General features: G+C 34.8%; 1 protein-coding gene across 9 annotated transcripts in view; it reads left to right on the top strand.

Annotated features, from left to right (window-relative positions):
• Nucleotides 1-565: 565 nt before the first annotated feature.
• PWWP2A (PWWP domain containing 2A) overlaps nt 566-24,272 on the top strand; it is a 35,644-nt gene continuing 11,937 nt past the window's right edge. For 4 of the 9 annotated variants that reach the window (XR_012486667.1, XM_074291968.1, XM_074291963.1 and 1 more), the window contains exons 1-2: nt 566-2,659; nt 17,723-18,690. Coding sequence is in view for 8 of the 9 variants with exons in the window: in XM_074291968.1 (XP_074148069.1) it covers nt 2,025-2,659; nt 17,723-18,690 (1,603 nt within the window). In the remaining variant the exon portion in view is untranslated. Of the gene's footprint in view, nt 2,660-4,152; nt 4,481-6,943; nt 7,005-17,722; nt 20,398-24,272 lie in introns of those variants that run through there. The other 5 variants (XM_074291961.1, XM_074291962.1, XM_074291966.1 and 2 more) reach the window with 4 other exon arrangements.

Raw genomic sequence — 24,272 nt, 5'->3', positions numbered from 1 at the left:
AGAATACTATTCCTCATCCTTGATACAATTCATGAAATAAAGTGGAAATAAGGTTGAATAACAGCAATAATCTCTAATTTATATAGCATGTTTAAGATTTACAAAGCTTTCCTTACAAAACAACCCTACAGAGCACAGAGCAAAAGTATTACCTCTATTTTGCAAATGAAGAAATTGGGACTCAAATAGCTTAAGTAATTTAACCTTGGTCACATATTAAGTAAATACTGGAGTTGGGATTCCAACTATGATGGATTAGGACATTGGATTTTGAGTCAGAGGAAGCAGATTTGAATCTAGGTTCTGCAATTTAATAGTTGTTGACTTTGGGCATATAACAATCTATCTGAACTGTAGTTTCCTCATCTATAAAATTAGAGAATTGGACTAGATGATCTCAGAGGTCTTTTCCAGTTGAATGACATAATAATAGGAGTGTTCTCATGATCAATTTTGTATGTATTTGGAAAATTATACAAGTAAAATCTTCATCACAAACCACAAAGAGTGCTTTCTCACCAGGGGATATCATATAGCATGATTGAATGACAGCACAGAAATTTAGCTCAGAAAGCTTTATTTTAAAGGAAGGCAACATTTTACATACAATTTATTAAGTATCCACAGTGAAACAGAATGTCATGTTTTTTCAAATTTAATTGTAAATAGAATCTTAATTGTAGCAATCTTTTTCAGTATTTTCCTAGGGTCTTCAAGCCAAGGATGAGTTCTTATAGAAGCACCATGACATTTTCCTCACATGGAAACCATGAAGCTTGCTCCGAGTAAATTTTCTATTCAGAATTTGTTTTCCTTCCGTGTGGATGATCTCCATTCCCTCTTCTCTACTCCTTCAAAGTTTCTTCTTTCAACCACCTCTTTTGGGGGGAGGGGTTGCTCACCTTAGACAGAAGGTGAAGTACTTTTGAAATGGAAGTTTTAGAAATATAGGGAGATTGATGGAAGAAAGGGTTATTGAACATAGGCAAGAAGAAAAGGGAGTTGAGAACAAGTTGGATACAGAGGAGAAGAACATAAATTGTGTACACTTGATGGGAGAAGGGCTGGGATTCAAATAAGGAGACTGAGGTTTCCAATGTGCTGTAAACCTACAAAGAAAAAAAAAGACCAAATCCAAAGAATACTTGGGAGTCGAAGCTGGGGTTCCAAGGCACAATTCCTTAATTCTAGAAAAACCCAGGAACATCAGTATCTATCCAGTTCACTTTATGGCAGCTCTGTGCTCAAAGATTTCTGCAAAAAAAAAAAAACAAACAAAAAAAAACAAACCCACTTTTTTTTGTACTGATAAGGAAGATGAAGATATGAAGATAATCCTTTTTAAAGGATTCTTCTTGGTCCTAGGTTACCAAACTTTGGTGCACTCCCCAAACAAGCACATAGTGCCCCATATGTGAAGCCAGACAGATTCTTGCCTAGAAATAACATTTATTCTAAGGTGTGGCGCAGTGCATCATGGGAACCGCTCTTCCTCTCAGTCCCTACCCCACCTTGTTCTCTTACTCCTTCATCCGCTGCCTCTGAAATGATTGGCAAGCCATGTGATTCTCTTCTTTGAACTCAAAGAGAAAAATGGACAGACACAGCGGCAAACCACAAGACCCTTAATTTCTCTACTAGCCAATAGAAAACTTGGCAGCCCCTCCTGCCCCAAGCCAAGCTTCTTTCCTCTACTCTTCTTTTCCCGTTTTGAGCCCGCCTTCCCACTCCATCGCTTAACCCTTGACGTTTGACAACTCGACCGGCCAATGAGAAGTTCCCGCTCTGGGTGGAGACTCGACAAAGTGATGGGCATCCAATCCGGCCAATTGATCTCTCTACCTGTGGGCGGGGTGCGAAAGGCAGCCAGTGAAGCAGCGGCATAGATGAACGGAGAAGAAAAGGGGCGGGAAGGGGTTCTCTGAAGGAGGGAAGGGAAGGCCCTGGAACCTAGCGCTGCCGCCGCCGCCGCCGCCGCCGCCGTCTCCGCTGCCCGAGTCGGAGGAGGAGAAGCCAGAAAGAAAATGGCGGCCGTGGCTGCGGAGGCGGCAGCGACTGCAGCGTCCCCGGGGGAGGGGGGCGCCGGCGAGGCCGAGCCAGAGATGGAGCCCATCCCTGGCAGCGAAGCGGGTGCCGAAACCGGCACCGATCCCCTGCCTGTGACCGCCACCGAAGCCCTGGTTCTTGATGAGGCGGAAGGCAAGCCCGCTCCTCAGGCCGATGAGCCACTGCCTCCGCCGGCGGGGGAGCCCGCCCGGAGTCCCGGGGTGGCGGGCCCCGAACCCGAGCCTCGGCTGGAGCCCGACTCTCAGAGGCTCGAGCCCGAAGAGAAACCTCCCGCTCGCTTTGAGGAGAGAGAACCGAAAGAGGAGGGGGAGGCGACAATAGCCCCACGGGCACCCGAGCCCTTAACGCCGCCGCCGGAGGAAGGGAAAGAACCGGCTCCCGAGGAGCCGCCGCCGCCGCCGCCTCAGCCCCAGTCTCAGCCAGCGGCCCCGGCTCTGCTCCCGCCGGCGGGCGGGGACTCTGCTGTGGCTCAGCTGATCCCGGGCTCGGAGGTGCGGGTCACCCTGGACCACATCATCGAGGACGCGCTCGTGGTGTCCTTCCGCCTCGGGGAAAAGCTTTTCTCGGGGGTCCTCATGGATCTGTCTAAAAGGTACCGCTCCCGGGTGGGGGACCCCCGCGGCGGATCCGCCTCCCGCCCCCTTCTCTGTCCATGCGGCTGCTGCAGCTACTCGGGGCCGGCCCTGGGGCAACGTGCTTCCAGCGCCCGGGAGGGAAGCTGGGCTATGAGAGAGTACGCCCGGGAGGGAGATGCTCTGAGGGAAGGGAGGAGGGAGGAGCCCCCCAACCTCTGGCTTCCCTCTGTCCCCGGGGCTCACAACCACACAAGGGATAAACGGATAAGATCTCTTTTTTGGCCATTTTCTCACCACGTCTGGGAAATGGCTGGATGGACCGAGGGAGGTGGGGTACTAGGGTTTTGGGTGGGGGGGGAGGTGGGCTGGATAGTGGGGAAGCTGGTCCACAAAGCCACTTTAACCTCTCCCCATCCCCGTTCTTCAGGAGGGGCTCAGGCAACATTCCTTCCCCCTTTTCTTCTTTCTTAGAGGCATCTGGAATGGGACAGGTATGGCATCTTGCCCTTGAAAGAGGGATAGTGCATCTCTAGCGGGAGTGAAGTTGTGAAGTATCCTCATTTAGATGGTCTTGGGAGGACCTTTGGGTGGGGTTATCCTTGGTATAATTATAATGCAGTTGAGGTGATTCCATAGACAGTAGCAAAACCAAATCTCTTCCCCTACCAACCTTAAATTATTTAGAGAACAGAGGATAAAATTCATTTAATAGGTTGGAGATTTTAGTTGGGAACCTCATTAAAGCTTGATGAATCTTGAGGGATTCTTAAGTTTAACAAGGTGCTTTTAGACTTCAAGTGGATTTTTCTGTTAGGCTACATCTAACTACAAGGAAAAGAATTACACACGTGTATATTTATGATACAGATCTAACATTTTTGTAAACATTTTTTCCTTTAATTTGACTCCAAAGAAAATTTTAAATGATGATATAACTTATGAAAAATTGAAGAAAAAAAGGCTTAATGGATATAAGATTTCTGTGGGGCCTCCAAAAAATGTAGCTTTGTTATTGGCAGGGACCTTGTTAAACCCTTGTTCCCTTTATCATCGTTTCACATTGTGCAGCACATAGTTGTATAAGTGTTTGAGGAAAAATTGACAGTGGAGTAATCATGGTAATTGACTATGAGTGTTGAAGATTGTGTAAGATACTTATTTTAAAACTGGAAGAATGAAATTTTTGGACTCAAAACTTCAACAAAATCTAACTAACCAGAGTTTCTAATTTATATCTGTTTGTATGTCTAAATTAAGTATATATTAAGGTAATAATAGGTGATATGTTTTTAAGTTCAGTGTTAACTTTCTTATTCCCTTCTTTTGCAGATCTGAAGTGCAGAGCCTCTCATTCATGGCTCTCCATTCTGTTTCTTTTAACAGCATACCTTCTGCTGATGGTATCTCACCTTCTTCTAAATGGCTCATTAGTTTGTCCCTTATCACTAGATTGGCCATTTCTCCATCTCTTCTACCAAAAATCCTCTTTCACCCACAAAATCCCTGACATGCTGCATTTTAAAAATAGATCTAAATTGTATTCTTGAAAATATTATGAAAAGAAGACATTAGATTTTAGGGGGGAAAAACCCCAAGAGGCTTTACAATTATTTACAGACTTCAGGTGACTTCAGAACTTAAAAAATGTGAGTTTATTTTGTTTCTAGTATTGAAAAGTGGGTATAGTAGAAAAAAAGACTGGAATTGTTACAGATTCATTTACTAGGTTTTGAAGTAGAAATCATTCAGCAATATGTATGCTATTGAATCAAACAGAACAGAGGACCAATGATTATGAGACTCTGGACTTAATATCTGCAAAAGGAAGGTACAAAAAGGTAAGTTGCTCCTGTAAATAGGGTCCATGTGTTATCAAACTTGAAGCTATAGTGATTGTTTTGGTTTAGTCTTTTAAAAAAATCTGGGTAATAGTGGGTTGTTTTTTTTTTTTTTTTTTTTTTTAATTGGTTGAGTGTGTAGCTGGGAGAATTCACCTCCTTTCACTTTGACCTTTTGCAGTTTACTATTCTTTTTGAGACTAATGAATAAATCTTAACAGGAAACATTGATTTAAAAAAAAAAAAGTTTTGCAGTTGAATTAACTACATTTTCAAATTTATTCATTAATATCTGGATTATCTACTTGGTGCCGAAGGTTTATAGGATTGAGTTACTGCCTCCAGAAGACTTGGTTAGTTGGTGGAGGTCAGTGGTAAGGAAATGACATAGTTAATGTAAGAAATTTTCTAAACAATCTGCACCTTGGACAAAGTAGATAGATATTTGATAAATGAAAATTAAATAGATCTTGATGGAATCCCACTAAGAGAGCAGACCCAAACCAACAGGCAATTAGTAAAAACCTGTTTACCAAGGCATGGTGTTATAGACTGTGATGAGGAAATAAAGACTAGCAAAACAATCTTTATCTTCAGATAAGGAGGAAACCCTATGGATAAATAAATGTAAAATATTTGTGAAATAAGTGGGGTAGGGGATACTTATTTGGTAGCAAAAATCTATAGAATGAAGTATTTGAGCTGTGTTTAAGTGTACAGAATAATCTCACTTTAAATTCTATTGGGGAGAGGGCATCAAGTATATAGATGAGATATACAGGATAACTTAAAAGGAAGAGTAAGTAACATTGATATGGTGATCTAGAACTGTGAGAATGAACTTGAGCTAAACCTTGAAAGAAGCTAAAAGGTCAGAGTGAGGAATGCAACTCTTAATTTTGCAAGGTGAGCTGCTTCGTTTAAAAATCAATTTGAAAAAGGTTTTTTAATTGATCTTAAAAATACTTGAATCCCTTAGCAATTTTATACATAGCCATCTGTGACTACAACTATTATATGTCAATGAGTTATTTTTCTTACAAAGACAATATAAACTTTTAGTCAAATTTAAAAACAATAATTGGGCTTCTATTCAAAACAACCATAAAGTAACAGGCATAAAGATAACATATATTTTCAAAATTTAATTGATGGTCTCTTCAAAATAGCAAATCAAAGGGAAGTTTATTGAGAAGTGAAATGGTCTGTCACTTGTTTTGAGTGGGAGCCTGGGGGAAGAGGCTGAATCTTTTTGTCTCATTTAGGCCAAAAGTATCTTTTCCCTATCTGCTTGGATAGCCACTAGTTGCTCATTGGGGTGGTCTTATATTGGTACTGAACTCAGTATGAAGGCCTATTCTGTTTTAGCCCTTCTGAAGCTCAGAACTATGTAAATTCCAAGGATTGCACTGGTGTTCCTTTCTCCATGTATAGATAGGCATGAACCGCAGACCTATCTGTTCCATTTTGCTATGGCACTAAATACAAAATATTAGGGAACAGATTTCAGTTTTAATTGAAGGACAATAAAAGAAATGTCTTGAATTCATCCATTGAGTAAAAACATTAAATTTTATTGAATTGTGAATATTTGTTTTTCTCTTTTAGTCTTCCAAAACCAACGGCTGCCTCATTTTTTATAAGTTCTCACTGAGTCAATCTGAACAAATAGATATGCCAAATTGACCGATATCATGTAAACTATTTTTTGTTTTTCCTTTTTTTATAAGGGGATGGGAAGAGAAAGCACTTGTTATAATGTTTCATTTTTCATGGACACTTGTGTCTTTACCTTTCTCTCCTTATTGGAATATTAATGCAGTGAGGTTTAATCAGCCATTAAAAAGCTGAAAATGAAATGTATAAATGTGGGCAACACCTTTGAAGGCAAAACTGTTGCTTATTCTGTAAAACAAAAAATTGTTGCTACTATGTATCCTTTAAAACTTAAAAACATACTTACATGATCCTAGGTTACTTTTATAGCAATAATTTTCTAAATTTATATGAGGAAACCATTTTCATACTAGTGACTTTTTAAATAAATTTTTTTTTTCCTGGCATAAACTATGCAGTTCCTATCTAAAGAGTCTTTATGCTATATACTTTAAATGAGATAAAAATGTCTATCTTTTGGGAAAATTCACATTTTGATGTGTAGTTTTTGTATTAAAAAAAATTTTTTTTGTTGTTTCTTTTAATTTTTAATAATAGCTTTTTGTTTTTAAAATACATGCAAAGATAGTTTTCAACATTCACCCTTGTAAAACTTTGTTCCAAATTTTTCTCTCTTCCTTTTCCCCATCCCTTCTAGAAAACAACAGGATTTGTATTTTAAAGAACCATTGATGTTGTAGATATTTTTAGATATAATTTGTAGCAAACGCAGTTTGAATAAGTTTGTTAGATTACATATATTTCAAAATAACAAATCAAGATATGATTTTTTTTTTTTTTTTGCAGAGACCATGGTGCACTAGCCTTACTTTTGGTGGGAATTATATGCAGCCAGTCTGGTGAAGCAGTGAGTAGTAGTATCCGTAGTGTAAACTAAGGCAAAACGAAGGTTGAGAACATGGACCTTAGTTTGCTTGAATTTTATTGATGGGTTTTATTTTAAACCCTTTAAAACTTTTTTTAAATTATTGTTTATTTTGCATCCAGATCTTAAATTCCTAAGTTATTTTCTGGAGTAAAATATAATAGGCACATCCAGAACATTTTCTTGTTCAAAAATAGTTTTAGGACCCACAGCTAAAATACATTGAAAATCACTGAATGCTCTACTCCCATTGAGCATGTAATAATTTTGTACTATGGATGCTACTATTTTATTATTACTTGTAACCATTAACATTTTGTTGGAGGCAAAACACAAAAGTTGTAAGGTCCTTGCATGTAAATGAATTCTTGAAATTTTAACAATATTTTAAAAATCTTAATTTAAGAAAATAACTAATGATATTTTATTGTGCTAGGCACAGTACAATGGGAAGAGTGCTGGCTTTAGAATCAAAACATGCTTTTACAAAATCTTGGTTTTGCCCCCGAATGCCTGTGACTTTGTAGAAGTCACTTCACTTTTGTGAGCCTCAAGTTCTTCATTCTTAACATGAAAGCATCTGAAGTAGAACATCTATTAAGGTCCCTTCCAGTTCTAAATGTAAGACACTCTGGGTGTGTATGTTTATTTGTGTTTGTGTGAAAGTGAGAGAGAGAGAGACAGAGAGACAGAGAGGGAGGGAGGGAGAGAGAGAGAAGCAAGGTTTTTTCGGGGAAGGGGTATCTAAACCTATGATTTAATTGGTATATCTAGTTCCCTTTCTACCAGTGCTGGTTAGCTAGCACCTATCTACCGCTTTTAGTCATAGAAAACTGCCTTGGTACACTGGGAACATTCTATATTGTCTAAAGTCACAGTCTGTATGTCAGAGGGAAGGAATTATGAATCTAGTTCTTTCTCACTCAGAGGCATATACCCCCTAATGTGATATAATAATTTCTGTTCATTCTCATTACTACATTGAGCATTTTATAAAAGTAAAATGATTAGATTAATTAAAAAACTAAAAACACCAAGCTTTTTGGAGTTTATATGTAGTCCATCCACAGAAGAGAATTTCAAAATTTTGGTTGAACATTACTTTTAATAAAGGAAATTGAAATTTCTTATACTGTCTGATTTTTATTAGTTTTCCCATTTATCTTCCATAAAGTGTCTTATTAACTCAGTATGTTTGAGACTTTCTTGTTCTTTCAGTATCTTAGAAGTACCATTGTATCTCATGTATTCGTTGTCAAATCTTGGCCTTGGCCCTTTTTTTTTTTCTTTAATATGTATCCTGTATAATATCTTATAAAATGTTTATTGCATGCAAATTTGTCATAGTGAATTTTGAGCTCTTGAGTGTGCCTACAATGGATTTTCCATTGCTTTTTTGAATTGTTTATATTAATTGTATATATTCCACAATCGAGTAGCCACAGGGATAATTTTTATATTAAAAGAGATGGATTTGAAGTCAGTAGAAAACAATGTGCACCTTTCCCGATTCAATCCAGCCAGATTTCCTATTCATTTTACAGAAGAACATTTGTATTGTAATTTTATTCATCCCAACAGTCTGTTTAAGACTCTTGATAAGAATTGGACTTTTGATAGTGAATATAGAGAACTGAGATGAGGAGACTATACCCCTGCCAACTGTAATTTTTATGGTCTGAAAGTTGTCTTAAATTATTTGAGAGCATAATGTCTTGTCCAGAGTAATACAGCTAGTTAAATGTCTGAGACTGTACAATGAACACAGGTCAGTGAACATTAGCTCCAAGGCCAGTTCTTTATCCTATATACAATGCTGTTTCTTGAGACAGATCACATTAATAAAATTATTTTTTAAAATATGTACACATATTATTAAGGTGGCAGGCAATTTATAAAATTGAACAATGTAAGAATTTTTAAAAATCTACTTAGTTATATTTATGAAGTGGATTATTTTCTTTAAAACATTTAAAAGTCAACCACATTTCTCTTTTTTTTTTTTTTCATCTATACATTGCAAGTCTTAAAGCTTTGCTCCAATGACCTATTTGTAAAAGAAATAGGTAAATTCATATTCCTTACTGAAACCTCAAGTAGAAATGATGTTCAAGGGGACATATTTTAGGCTATCAATTGCAAGAATAATTGAGTAGTAACCTAAATGTTTTAAATCCTAGTGCTTTGAATTTTGGCAGGATATTTGAAAGTACAAAAAAGTATAAACATTTGGATGCAGATCTTATTTTAGAAGTAGGTGAGTTGCAGTCTGCACTGCGGAGTGAGTAGGAATGCTTATACCAATGAGATGAACATTCCAAACAGGTATTTAATTCATCTGGGAATGATTTTCTCAAGTACAGTTTTTCTTGATCTATAGTTTTCACTTTGCCATTCTTTTAATACACTTTCATGTACCTTGGTTTAGACAACTTCATTTTTGGTTGTGAGAGCTTTTGGTACTTTGTAGAAATGGCAGATGTATCTAAAAGTAACTTTTTAAAAAGTCTCATAGTCTGGAGTTCTTAGGACATTTCTAGGAATTATAATCCTTCTCTTCCCCTTTCATACCCCTGCATCTCCAACTAAAATAATTCCAAGGATAGAATGATTCTTCCTTGACCATTGAAGCCAGCCAGTCACCCAGTAGACAATTTAAAAAGTTATGTGTCTGTCATTGTCTGAATGCAAGGGAGAGATTTGATCGCCTCAGTATTTGGTGACTAATCTCTGTTTGGTTCTTAGTTCTTCAAAGAACCTATGCTTTTCGTTGCTAATAGAAACTAAAAAGTGGATACTTTGAAGTTAAATGGAAATACATAAAATAATTAGTTTGAAAAAAATCATGATTTATGTTATGACTATTTGCTATGGAATATTTTGATCCTTTTAATAATTGACATATTCATCCAAGCATCTCTCTTGCTGAGCTGACCAACATTATTTTAGTAGATTTAAACTAAAATGAAAAACTAAATTAGTTATTGGTAACTAAAAATCCAGAAATTAGAATTTAATGGTATTCTGACCCAAGCATTTGGAAACTCTTGTAAATGTTTATAGTTTTTAATGAGAAGTTCCTTTGATGGAAGTGTTCATTTTCTTAAAGAACTTTCAGGTGCCTAGTTAACAATGTTATCCTCTTGAATTAGTGTTTTCTCTCTTAATAAAAGAATGTAATCATGTTTTACTAACCTAAAACATATTATGGAAGAAGTCACAATTGCAAATAGCGGGAAACATGGAATGAAAAACTTTGGGTGGTGTAGATAGACATATTTTAACTTAAGAAAGACTAACATAATTTTTTTAAGGAACTATTTTTCCCTTAGTGTTTTTAGCACAGCCCTGGCATATAGCAAATTCTTAATAAATGCTAATTGATTAAAAAAACCAAACATTTAAATTGTTACTGTTTTTATTTCGTTTCCTAGCCTATCCTATTTTCTTTAAAGGATTGTTTTGAAACCACATGCTTGAGAGCTTTAAATCAGTCAAGTTTTTTCACTATCTTCAAATGAGTTCTGTCCATCATCAACCATCCTCCTATCTGTGTGATTCCTGAGATGGGGTAATGAGAAGAAAGCATTCTGCTTTAAAATAACATTCCATGATTAAGTAAATTTGCCCCAAAGGTAGAGGTTCTTAAAAGTTTTTATTTGTGTCACATACCCCTGTTGCCATGTGGCAAAACCTACGAACCTTTTCTTAGAATGTTAATTTTTAATTGATAATTTAAGGAAATGGTAAATATCAAGAGGTGAATGAAAATGAAGAATGTAGCCTTTTCTTCCCATCCAAGTTCTTAGACTCCTAAAATCTATTCATGGGCACTCCCCTCTAGTTGCTATGTTCCCCCTTGCCTCAAAGGATGCTTTTTTGGTAAATATATGGGGCACAACTTTGAAGCTGAGTTCTTGAATGAACTTGAATGAATATAGGCTAGCTTTGTGAGAGGTCCCTCACCTTGAATAGACTGGAAGAAAAATCTTTTCAGGAAATTATACTTGATGTTAAAAAAATTTGACCCTCCCCCCCACATAATAGGAAGGCAATAAATCATGTAAAACATTTCTTAGAAAATTAGCTAACTGGTTCATTGCATATATAACTAGGAGGTTATGGAGTAAAAATTGGAACGTTCCCATCTCCTTAGCCTAACCTCCAATTTCTTAGACAGGTAGATTGTATGATATTAGTGATTGAAATTAATGTTTTTTCCCCTGCATTTTTCGAAAGCTTAGTATTAGGAAGAGGGAGATAATTTTTAAGGACACCTACACCTTATTCTTTGTATTTTTGTTTATAGTTTTAAATGTTCCACTCTGAATTATTTATTATTTTTAACATTCACTGTGTACTTAGTAGATAATTTACTTAATTGTTGATAATCTCTTAAAAAGAATATCTGTCTACCCCACATGCCTCTTACCACAAGTTCCCTAAGGGTAGCAACTTGTTTTTATGCTTTGTATTCTTCCAAAGCCCTTATACAATGCTTGGTTATCTCTTTGGTGCTCAGATTTGTGCTTTGGTTTTAATTAACACATTTGTGGTTTGAATGCTGATCTTATGCTAAAGTCCACTAATAATAGCCTATGTATATGTTTTTTATATATAAGGTTTACAAAGAACTTCATATATATTATCTTTTCTGGCTTTAACAGTCAACCATAGTTTATTATTGATAGAAGGTTTTGTTAAACCAGAATGCCTTTTTTTATAGTACTAAGGTCACAGTAATTAAAATGATAATCAAAATAGCAAGCAGTTATATAGTGTTCCAGGCACTGTGTTGAGCATATCTCACTTGATCCTCACTACAGTCTTAAGAGGCAGGTGCTGTTATTCTTAATTTTTACAGTTGACACTGAGGCAGACAGTGACTTGCCTAAGGGTCATAGCAAATTAAATGTTTAAGACTGAATTGGAATTCGGTTCCTCCTGATTTTAGGCACAGTTCTTAGATTATGACTCTACCTAGTCTCCCTGGAAAATAGGTCTGAATAACATTCTGAGTTAGTGGTTTTCTTTTGTTCTGCATATAACTTACTTTGAAATTATTTATAAATATAGTTTATGAAATTTGGTCATTGTAATTCTAGAACTCTTTAATTTTAATGCAGATACTTGGTGTAAATATGTCTAACATAAATGCAACCCTCCTTATTCAAGGAAATATCTATATTAAAGTCAAATTGTCTTAAACTAATTTTGTGATAAAGTTTATCATTAATTTTTAATGCTTCTACATGACACAGTTTGTAGGAAATTTCTTGATGGTGAATAAACCTTGGGAGAATTTTTAAACAAGGTTTCAATATGCAGTATTGCTTTTTAACCTGGTTGGCTTCACTGTCTATACTTATTCTTAAGAAAAATTAATTCTGGAAGGAACTTGTTTTTTAAACATGTTCCTTTTGTCTTCTGTTGATCTTTCTGTTATTTTCAGAAGGGAGAAATGTGGTCTATTATCTTTGGGAAACCTGCAGAACCAATCTCTTCCCACCGTGTTTTTGAGCCTTGAGTTGATTAGTAACCCCTTCAGCCCTTTCCTAATAATAAGTTTAATATTTTAAAAGAAAATTATGTTAACTGGAAAAAATGTTTTAATTGGGGTGAAACCTATAAAGACAATAAGTTCAGCATGGACAAATTGATCTAAACAGGAACTAGAAACTAGATCCAGGCTTAATTTAAGTATGATTGAATTTGAAGCTAATGAGCAATTTGAACATAACCAAGTACCTTACCATCAATACCACTTAAGGATTTGAATCAGGAACACACATCTGTGGTTTTTAAAGGCATAGAATAGTCTTTTTTGGCTGATTTTATTATATTTTTTTGTTTCCACATTATATTAGTAAGTGCATTTCTAGTGTTAGAAACTATCTCTAAAAGTAACAGTGTTGTACTGACAATAATGAGGTGGGGGTGGAGTGGTGGTCAGATGGCCAGAAATAGAGTCCTTTTTCAGGGTTGTTTTACTAACAGAAAATCTGACTTGAGGGCAAATGGTAGAACCTTTTGGAAATAATTATATTCCATCTATTGATTCTCTCCCTCTAATCTCTTTTTACAAAAGGTAGCACTAAGGCTTACCTGGTTTTTAAATAATCAGGTGGAAAGAATGAATATTAAATTTTAAATAATTGGGTTAGTTGGAAGACTATATAGGTATTTTACACAGACCTTTTTTTCTTTTTAATTTGATGTAGCATTATACTGCTTAACCATTTTTAGTTCATTCTTTTTCATTTTCCCATGAGTTCATCATTCCTTTTCTTTGCCTTGCCTTTCACTTCTAGGCCTTTACTTTTAACTTTGATACAAAGTGTTTCTCTTAGCCATATAAACCTTCCCTCTCTGTATGTGGGCTTTACTAGTAGACAAATACTGCTTAAAGTACAAGATAGCTTAGGAACAACAGAAACCCCAAGGATGTGTTTCATCTTATGTTACAAGTAGAGCTGAAGGAAATTTGACCTATATTGAGCACTTAGGCATGTGTGCCTTTCCATTTTACCATTTGTCCTAAAATGGAAAATTTATTTAAAAAAAATTTATAATTTTTAAGAGGCTGTAAAATGTTTTTAAAAACTTATTTATAGTTTTAAATACTCTGTTGAATACCTTTAATATAAATATCTGGAATAATCTAATCCACAATATTTAGACCAGCTTGACAATCTTTTCTATTTTGAGTTAAATTTCATATGATTGTTAAGGGTCTTAATTGGATTTAGAAGTCAGTTCTTTTAGAGCTTTCCATACAGATTAAATAATTAAGTGATATTCATATTATGTAACATAATTAATTTCAACCTTATAAAGAGGAAACAAAACTTAGCCATTGGTAGATAGGTCAGTCTTTTTCAGTTCTTTGTAATTTGGGAAGATTACCATTAAAACTGTTTCTTAATGTTTGGTCAGTAGATTTCTAAAAGCTATTGGGGGAAGGGACTAGGTGAGTTCTCAATAAAAAAAAATTTTTTCCAATTGAATCAGTTATTTTGATACTCCTGAGTAAATTTAGCACCTTCTATCATCACTGGACTTTTAAGACTTAATTCATACTATTTCACTATACTCTGCTTAAAATGGCCTATATGTGTTTCCTTGAGCATTCTGGTACAGGCCTAACACCTAAAATGCTACTCCTCTTTCTGTCTTTTAGAATATTTAGTTATCTTTAAGTAAGTTTCATTTAATACTCCTATAAGCTCCTATTAGAAGCTGTTTTCTGAGTTCTTCAGACCACATACTTTTTTCTTTCTCCCAGTAGAAAGCTAGCTTCTTGACCTTGTAAATAATAGTGCTTTGAACATAGTTGGCACTTAATGATAATTATGTTGAATTGAATTAATGTCCATTTTGTCTTAAGAAGTTTTAAATATGTTTTTCAAGTATATTAATGGCATGATATCGTAGAGAAGCTGGAAATTGCTAGTCTTGGAGTCATAAGACTGAATGAAGTTCAAATTCTGGCTCTGACACTGATTATAAGACTTCTGGCTAGACCTTTTCCATTCTTTTGTAAATTGGGGATGGTGATATTTGGACTATTTACATCAGAATGGTTAAGAATAAAGGGCTTTGTAAATCAAAAGGTACTATACAATGAGTTATTTTCCATTTTAATACTGTGAAAGATAATTTTATTGTGAATACACCTTCCACTGATACAGATCAAGATTTTTCTATGTGTCTTCAATTACAATAGCTGAAAAATTTATTTTTACTTGGGAGCCAATCTTCTGTTCATGAGTATCTCTCCATTTATTCACATTAACTTTGTCTCAAGCTTGTTGCTTGAACCATTTTTGTAATAATTTGGAAAATTCAGTCATACTTCCATCTTATGGTATTAATGACCATATGGGGAAAAGGTTTAAAAATTGTAGGAAAATTATCATTACTTAGAATTATGGATAATAAGCTTTTATTTTTATTTTAAAAGGATTAAAATAATTTCACTAACCTCAGGATTGTATTTCAGAGAAGGCCCTTTCCCCCCAATATATGTAAAAATCTTGAAAGTTGAGTTCCATAGAATTTCAATAGAACCATTTACCTATAACAAATACAATATATTGATGATTTCCCAGATAATGTATAACTTTTGTACTAAGAAATGAGAAACCTTTTTGTTTTCTAAAATTCCTGTAGAATAAAGAGGAGAGGAGCATTATATACTGATTCTTAATTTATCTTAATTATCTGTATACATATACAGTGCTTTATCACAGACATATAAAGGTTATCACTTCCACATATTAGTAAGACAAGTGATATTTTTAGTTATATAAAATCTAGTTATTTCTTTAATGAGACACTACAAAACTAACAACTTTTCACATAAATTTAGTGGCATGGAAAGGCTGGGGCTCAGGGAAAGTTGGTTTGAAATAATAATGATGATGTAGAAACCCATGATGGCATAGATCATTTTGTGGATTCCTTGATTAGTAATTATTGATTAGAGTACTTTTAAGTTAAAAGGGTAAAAGTCTACAATGTGGGAAAAAAAATCTTTATATCAAAATATCCATTTGAAGAAAGCTCAAAAGATTTTAGGGAGGATAATATAGGCATTTTAAGAAAAATGGCTCCCTAAAGTTCTGCTTTATACATTTCTTTAATGAAAATGGGGGAAAAAAACACAGTTAATCAAAGTTTTATTAGTTTATTTCCATCCTTAGTCATGAGTACATGACAACAAATATGACAATTTATTGAATTCCATTCTGAAGTTGTACTAGGACCAAAATGTAAACTTTAGGCTTAAACATGTTTTAAAAACTTGGAATATCATAGTTTTATGTTTTATAGTCCATTTTTCATGAATTGATTTTATTATTTAATGTAGTCAGAAAATTAGGAACTTTTTACCTGCTATATTTTTAAATGCCTACTATGAGCAATATATTACAACAATTTCCTTATAAAAATTGTGGAAGAGGCAAGATTAATTGGTAAGATTACAATCAGGAATATATCTTCAGGAACAAATAGACCATGACCCAACTATCTCAGACTATTTTCCTATTTGAAATGATGTATGTAGCTGGCTATAGTGCTCTCATTTGAAGACCTCAGGACCCTAACCACATGGTTTGGTCTGCCAGACTTAAACAAGGTCTCACAAACACCACCACTTTTTTTGGTATTAGATTTAGTCAGCGGCTTCATTTGGGTATCTCTCCATTGTTAGCTATGGACAAGAATACTCTAGTTGTTCGTTCAACTTCTTTTCTATGTTTTCTCCCCATTTTCCCCAGGGACTGGCTTTCTTTTTTGTATTTGTATTTACTTAGCTACTAGGCTACCTAAAAATGGTTTTTGATTGATAAATCAAAATGTAGATAAGGGCCAAATTTCAAGGTTGAAATGTTTTTATCTACATATATGTGAATTATGTGGATGGCAAGTAAGAAGATAAATTCCATATAATAAACTCTAAGGGGTTAAAAATATTTTTCAGAATGCTTTTATGTGATGGTCTGTTGTTAGGCACAATAAATAGTGTATTAATGCTTCTTTGCAATGTAATCATAGCAAAACATTTAATCCCATGGAACATAGGTTTTCCTTTTCATATTCAAAATGAAGGGTAATAAACTTGAAATACTTACTAGCTTATAGGGTTGTTGTGAATCTAAAGGAAGATAATGTATATAAAGTGCTTTGCAAATTTCTTATATAAAATTAACTAGATATTGTTGTATCAAATATTACTTTATATGAGTGGGACATTGACTTCTCCCCCCCCATAGAAAGATTTTGTCATAGTATTTGTGGTAATTAGACTCAGTGCTTTCCAGTTTTTTTTTTTTTGTTGTTGTTTTTTTAATGGAGGAGATACAGGAAGAGTGATGAGAATGGGATATGGAATTGAGTGAAACTAGGAGTTATGATATATGATATTTGATATGATTGCAAAATCATAACACATTCTATAAAATTGCCCTCCACTGGAATGTGAAGTTTTCATTAGAATATTTAAAATTCTTTCTCATTTTTTAACTAATTAGGGAGACATGTTAGCATGTTGGACTGAATTCATATTCAGAGGGTTGGGCTGTATCCCTGCTTTGAGGTAGTTATTTCTGATTTTCTTCTATAATCATGTATTCACATGATTAAATATTTTATGTGGTATTCTTTGATCAAGGGACTTAATTTGAAAATTCAAGCTGTGACTGAATTCTTTAACTTATTTCCAGTAGTCAAAAACAATCAGTTTGGAAATATTACAATGAAATAGTAATGTTTTTAGATGATGCTTCTTAAATTTGTAGGTGATATTTCTAGAATTTTATTACCTGCTTATTCAGGGAATGTAATTCTACATTATAGCAGAAAATTTTAAAGTTAGGCATCCTTACCATGGAAGGAGAACCATTTACAATGTAAGTCATCTATTGAAAAGTTTTTAATTTTGGAATAACATAGGAAGTCAATAGGAGACTAATTATGCTTAGGAAAATGAGGTGACATGTAGAGGGAGGGTGCTGTTAAGCGTGAGCAGTTTTTTTCCCTTTAATGAATAAGTAAGAAAGGAATTCTTGCTTATAGTCATATTTTTAAAACATTTTGTTTTAGCTTCCAGGACTGGCCATCTTAAGTTAAAATGTAGCTGTGAGAAATTGAATTCCCTTTAAGTATTAACTTAATTATTTCTTTTTCCCCCAAAGGTTTGGGCCCCATGGAATCCCTGTGACAATTTTTCCCAAAAGAGAATACAAAGATAAACCTGAAGCCATGCAGCTCCACAGTAGATCATTCCAAGAAGGAACAGAAATCAAGTGTGACTTGAATGGTGCTGGTCCTGATGACCATTCTCCCATTCAGCCACCAGAACCTAGCCTTGCTAAAAGCCTGTGGACTTCTAAACCACCTCCTCTCTTTCATGAAGGAGCACCTTATCCTCCCCCTTTGTTTATCAGGGACACGTATAACCAATCAATACCTCAACCTCCTCCTCGGAAAATTAAACGACCCAAAAGGAAAATGTACAGGGAGGAGCCCACTTCTATAATGAATGCCATCAAACTACGACCCAGACAAGTCCTGTGTGACAAATGTAAAAACAGTGTTGTTGCAGAAAAAAAAGAAATTAAAAAAGGTGGCAATGCAACTGACTCATCTAAATATGATGATAACAAAAAACGGAGAAATGAAAGTGTAACTACTGTGAATAAAAAACTTAAAACTGACCATAAAATGGATGGAAGAAACCAAAACGAAAGCCAGAAAAGAAATGCTGTGGTCAAAGTTTCAAATATTGCTCACAGCAGAGGCAGAGTAGTTAAAGTCTCTGCTCAGGCAAATACTTCAAAAGCCCAGTTAAATACTAAAAAAGTCCTCCAGAGTAAGAACATGGATCATGCAAAAGCTCGGGAAGTGTTGAAAATGGCCAAAGAAAAGGCACAAAAGAAACAGAATGAAACTTCCACTTCCAAAAATGCACATTCTAAAGTTCACTTCACTCGACGGTTTCAGAACACCAGCTCAGGTTCCCTTCCACCCCGGTTGCGTTTAAAGCCACAAAGATATAGGAATGAAGAAAACGACTCTTCCCTGAAGGCCGGACTTGAGAAAATGCGGAGTGGCAAGATGGCACCCAAACCCCAGTCTCGTTGCACCTCTACCCGCTCAGCAGGTGAGGCCCCTTCAGAAAATCAGAATCCCTCAAAAGGTCCTGAAGAGGCCAACAGTGAGGTTCAGGACAGAAGTGAAGTACATGTCCCTGATGAGCAGGATGAACAGCAGACATTGGGCAAAAAGGGCAGCAAAAGCAATATCACTGTTTACATGACCCTAAATCAAAAGAAATCTGACTCTTCCAGTGCATCAGTGTGTAGCATTGATAGCACAGATGATTTGAAATCTTCCAATTCAGAGTGTAGTTCTACTGAAAGCTTTGATTTTCCTCCAGGCAGTATGCATGCACCTTCCACCTCTTCCACTTCATCCTCTTCAAAGGAAGAGAAAAAGCTCAGTAATTCCTTGAAAATGAAAGTCTTTTCCAAAAACGTCTCTAAATGCATCACACCAGATGGCAGGACCATATGTGTAGGGGACATTGTTTGGGCCAAGATTTATGGCTTCCCATGGTGGCCAGCCCGTATTCTCACTATAACTGTAAGCCGGAAAGATAACGGCCTGTTAGTCCGACAGGAGGCCCGTATTTCATGGTTTGGGTCTCCAACAACATCTTTCCTTGCACTATCGCAACTGTCCCCCTTTTTAGAAAACTTCCAGTCACGCTTTAATAAGAAGAGAAAGGGCTTGTATCGCAAGGCTATCACAGAGGCAGCTAAGGCTGCAAAGCAGCTGACTCCCGAAGTGCGGGCCCTGTTGACACAATTTGAAACGTGAACTTGGACAGTAAGGTAGGCAAGAAAAGTTTGGAGGCTCCATAAAATTTTACTAGGCTAGTTAGAAATAACTTACACAAAGTAGACTTGGCCAAAACCAGGAAGAGAAAAAGAAATTGCACTCAGTTGGCTGCTGTTTTTTAATACTAAAATTGCTCTCTTGATAACTTTCTTGATAGGCAAACTAAACTAATTGAACATGCAATCAAATTTTTTCTTAAAGTTTATTAGCAATATTTTCAAGTAAAACTTGCATTTTAAAATTCCTCAACCTTACCCCAAGGCATAGGAGCCATAGCCTCAATTGAAAGGCATTTTTTTGCAGGGAATATGCATCAGTTTCTTCCGAATATGTAGCCTAATGTGGTATAGGTTACGGAGGTGGGGGATGGTAGTAATAGCTGTGAGTGGGGTGGTCCAGTAGAAACGTTTGGGATTTTAGTGACCACTTATTTTTATTTTGTTTTATTATTATTATTTTTTTTATAAATTAAAGAACACATAAGCCTTTCTATGCACACAAGGGCATAAGTTTGACACTTCAGTTTTTGGCAAGCTGAAATAGGAATGGATGCTTACTGTTCAGAGGCAAGCTGCATAATTGCTCAAGAGTTTGGGATCAAGGGCTGTCAATGCTGCCTAGTTGTAAATCATAACTTCCTGTTTTTCTTCCATTGAAAAAAATCTTCCAAGGTTCTGACTTGGGAGTTTTAGATAAAGAGGTTTGTTTTGAAATATGTAAATAATTGATTGCTAAATTGGTCAGATTTTCTCCTGACTGGCTGTTCCTAAATTTTTAGGATACTTCCCACACTTTGTGAATTACTTGTCATGTGTAATTGTTGCATTTTGGATGTACCTAATTTCATAATTTTGAAAAAAAATATTTCCGTTTAAGGTATCTGTTTGCAGGTCAGAAAGTAAGAAAATGTAATTGTGTAATGCTCGGATATGTACAAAAAATGTAAATAAAATTGACTAAATCTGAATTATTTGTGTGTGTTTCTCAAAAAGCTTTGAAAATAAATTTCAGAACATTAGAAAATGAGTTATTTTCTATATAGTACTTAGCAAGTAACAGATAAAAAATTTAATTTCTCATTTGCCCTGCCACAGAATATTTTTTAATAGGCTCATGACATTATCCAGTACAGAGTCCTTAAAAATTGGATCTTATATAGTACTAAGAAGGGGCCGATATATTTCTAGGTTTGTTAGCTACTAAAGGTATGAGTTTTAATTCTCATTGATAAGTCTTAATTTTTCATCACATGCTTATGTTTTCAGAAGGAGGTATTTAAATTTAGTCTCCTGGTCTGTTTGCTCCTTAGCCCAATTTTATTGCCCAATTGGGGCTTTTTTTCTTTCTTAAATGCTGGTTACTGGGCTTCCTCTCTTTTGTTATTCTCTATTCATGCCCATTTGACTTTAATTGTTTTCTCCTTTTTCAGATTTACCCTGTTAGGGAAATTTCCCTTGCCTATGTATTAAAGCAAGTTATGTACTTTGTTTTCCCAAGTTGCTTCATACAAAGGCAATACTTTTTTTCATGTGAATAGTTTTTTTAGTTTTTTTTTTTTTTTAAACATGTGCATTATGTAATTTTAAATGATAGAGAATTTGACACAGACTTTAGTGTGTATAGGATGACAGAATAAGATACTTATAATTACTTTGGTGGATTTCCAAGTAACTCAAATTTGAAACTTTTTTGCTATTACACATTTAATATACTGCCTATTGGTAGTTACTCATCTGGATTTGGCCAATTGTGCTTAAGTTTACAGTTATTTATGCACAAACTTGAAAACCAGATTTTCTGCTGGATAATTAAATAACTTCCAGGAGAACTCAATGCTTTTTGATTGTAGTAAACACACAAGTTGAAAATTTTTGATTGTGAGATGTTGTTTCACTTCTCTAACATGTATTCTTTCCTGCAAACAGAAACAACCACAATAATTCAGGATTTAATTTGCTCTGCATTTTCAAATCTTTAGTGATGTGACTGGTGCAGTGGAAAGAGTGCTGAATCTCAGGAGTCAGAACCTGGTTTCAAATCTCAGCTCTATTTTACCTTCTGTGTGACCTTGAGAAAGTCACTTAGAACTTTTTTGGGCCTCACATTTCTAATCTATAAAATGAGGGGAATTATACTACATAACCTCAGAATCCCTTTTAGTTTTAAATCTATGATCCCGTAATTAAAGCAAGTTGATAATCTGAAAGCTGAATCCATAGTTTTATTGATTGCCCTGTGGTCAGAATAATTTGTTAGTAGACACATTTTCTGAGGAGTTTTGGTTTGAACTTAATAGATTTGTTTGAACCTAAACTTTAAGGGCAAAAGCAATCACCCTTAATTGTCAACTTTGTAAAACTTAAGTATCCTAGATACATTGTGCATATAGTGGTTACCTAATGTCTATCACCTCTAATGGTGTTTTGACAGTTATTTTCTTAATGTGAAAGAAATTTGCTTTGTGATTTGGAAGACTATAATAGAATTATCAATGACCCTTGACCAAGAATATTTTTGTGTAGCATATGCTAATACATTATTGGGGGAAAGGGAGGGAAAAAATACTGTCATAACTGAATGATTGATGTTTTATGCAGTGTTTTCTGAGGTAAGCAAAGAATCATAACCACATATTTACTGTTTTAATTGCCAAGTTCGGTGATTGCCTCTTGTTATAAAATAAGGCACTAAAGTTTATGACTTGAAAATGTTTTCATCTCAAAAGTTTTTTGTTAAATTGACACTGAAATGGCTTGTTACGGTAAATACGTCAAACTTGTGTTCTGCTGCAATGTATTTTCTCAAAACATTTTATCCTTGATAGGTATAGTTTCCTGTTTCAACACTAAAATTCCCTTTGCCACAAAAAGAGACTGAGATGGATAGGTAATCCTGATGAATTTTTTTAAGTTCATTTTAGAATGTTATAAAAAAAAAAAAAGACGTTAATTCTGTTTTCTCTCCCTATATGTGTAGTTACATGGGTATTTTTCCTCTGCAAAGAAGGGGAGGAAAAAAAAAAAAGATGTTTAAAATGTGAAAGACAGGGACAAGTGAATATAAAAAGGAAAGAAAAAGGGGAACTAAAAGCTAAAAAACCGATCAAGGAAAGGGAATCATTGTTTTGATATTGAAAATGTTGCTTTCTCAGTTGACTCAGAACTGAATGATATAAGTTCTCAATGAAGTTGGAAGGTAAGAAATGAACTAAATTTGGATTCAGAGGTTGCTGATTTATATTTACAAACCTATTAATGCCTTCATTTAACAGATTATAAAACTAATAACTCAAAGATTGGCTTGTCCAAAATGACAGCTAAATATATTTTAAAAAGGTCTGATTCCTAATTTTGCATTCCTGCCAGACTATTTTCCACTAACCTCAAGATCACTAATCTTGACTAATTTTGCTCTTGGAGGATAGGTACTGTTTTTGTATTTTTCTTAAAGCTCTCCTTACTGAGAACAATATCTGATACAGTAAATGCTTAATAAATACTTGTTGACTGATATGTATCATCTGTGGCCAGAAAGAGAGATTATACTTCCAGTAAAAGCACGTGCTTTCTCCAATGACTTTTCTAACCTATTGACACTAAATAGTGATCCCAGTGAATTGTGGGGCATATCTTATTCTCTTTATAATTATCTACTAGGTCTAATTTTACCTAGTAAGTTATAATATAGTAATACCCTGAGTTTGAATTAATTTTGTTAAATACAAAATGTTTATTCTGGAATGTCTTAAAAGCATGGCATGTTAAAACTTGGGCTCAAGGATGTCTTGGACTAGGTAAACCTAAAAGGGAAAAATACATTAATAACATAGGACTTTGGTGTCAGGGTATTTAAAGTGTGATATTTGGGGTACTGCTATTTTCCACTTAATAATTAAACACTTGTAGGAAATGAAATGCCCATTTCAGGAAACTAACATTATGGGGTCATATTAGACTTATATCAAAGAATTATGATTTCTCAGTGTGTATACTAATATTGATGTATTTTTAATTGGCATGTTCTCTTAGAGTAATTTAAATTGGGTGATCTGGCTTAGAAAGAACTTAGTTTAAATCAGTGAATAAGTATTTAATAACTATTTACTATGTGCCATAAATATTAAGCTGAATTAAAGGATGCATGGATGAGTTGCTATACTATCATTTAAATGGGCTTTAATTGTACAAAATTGCTGATACCAGAGGAAAGATAAGATACACAAATCTCTTTAGTTTGCATATTTTCATGTATCTGTGTTTTTATATATTTGGGTACTTTTGCCACCAAAGCTGGTTGTAACTCCAATAGATATTTTCATAATTCATCTCAAATGGGTTGAATTTCCAAAAGGGATGGTTTCACTGTGTAACTGACAATACTTTTTAGTAGAACTCATTGTAAACAATCCTAATTGAAACATACTTTGAGAAATAATGGAACGTAAGATTAGCATAAGAAAATTCATAATAATTAAAATCAAGTTAGATACATTTAATTTCTGGTTATATAAATTCTAGTATTTGCTTTTTCTCCCGTTTTTTGCTCTTTAGTATCTTTACAAATACCTGGACACCATAACTCAGGTAAAGAATTGTTGGATAAGTTAAAATTCTTTGCAAAATTGAGGTGTTCATGTTCTGTAGATTTTGGTATTTTAAAAATATGACTGAAAAGATCAAAAAATTACATTGTACATTTTTAAATTTTTCCATGTGCAAAAGATATCCTCTGCCCGCCTTCCCCTCCCAAGTTTTATATCATTAATAAAAACTGTTTCCTTCAGAGCTTTAAAGATCTAGAATTTATTTAGCCAGAAACACATTATTAATTTTTGACTATAAG

Source organism: Sminthopsis crassicaudata, chromosome 2 (assembly GCF_048593235.1).
Source record: "Sminthopsis crassicaudata isolate SCR6 chromosome 2, ASM4859323v1, whole genome shotgun sequence".
In the NCBI taxonomy this organism is placed as follows: Eukaryota; Metazoa; Chordata; class Mammalia; order Dasyuromorphia; family Dasyuridae; genus Sminthopsis; species Sminthopsis crassicaudata.
The sequence above is the reverse complement of the archived record's forward strand: the minus strand, read 5'-3'. Positions and strand labels throughout refer to the sequence as shown.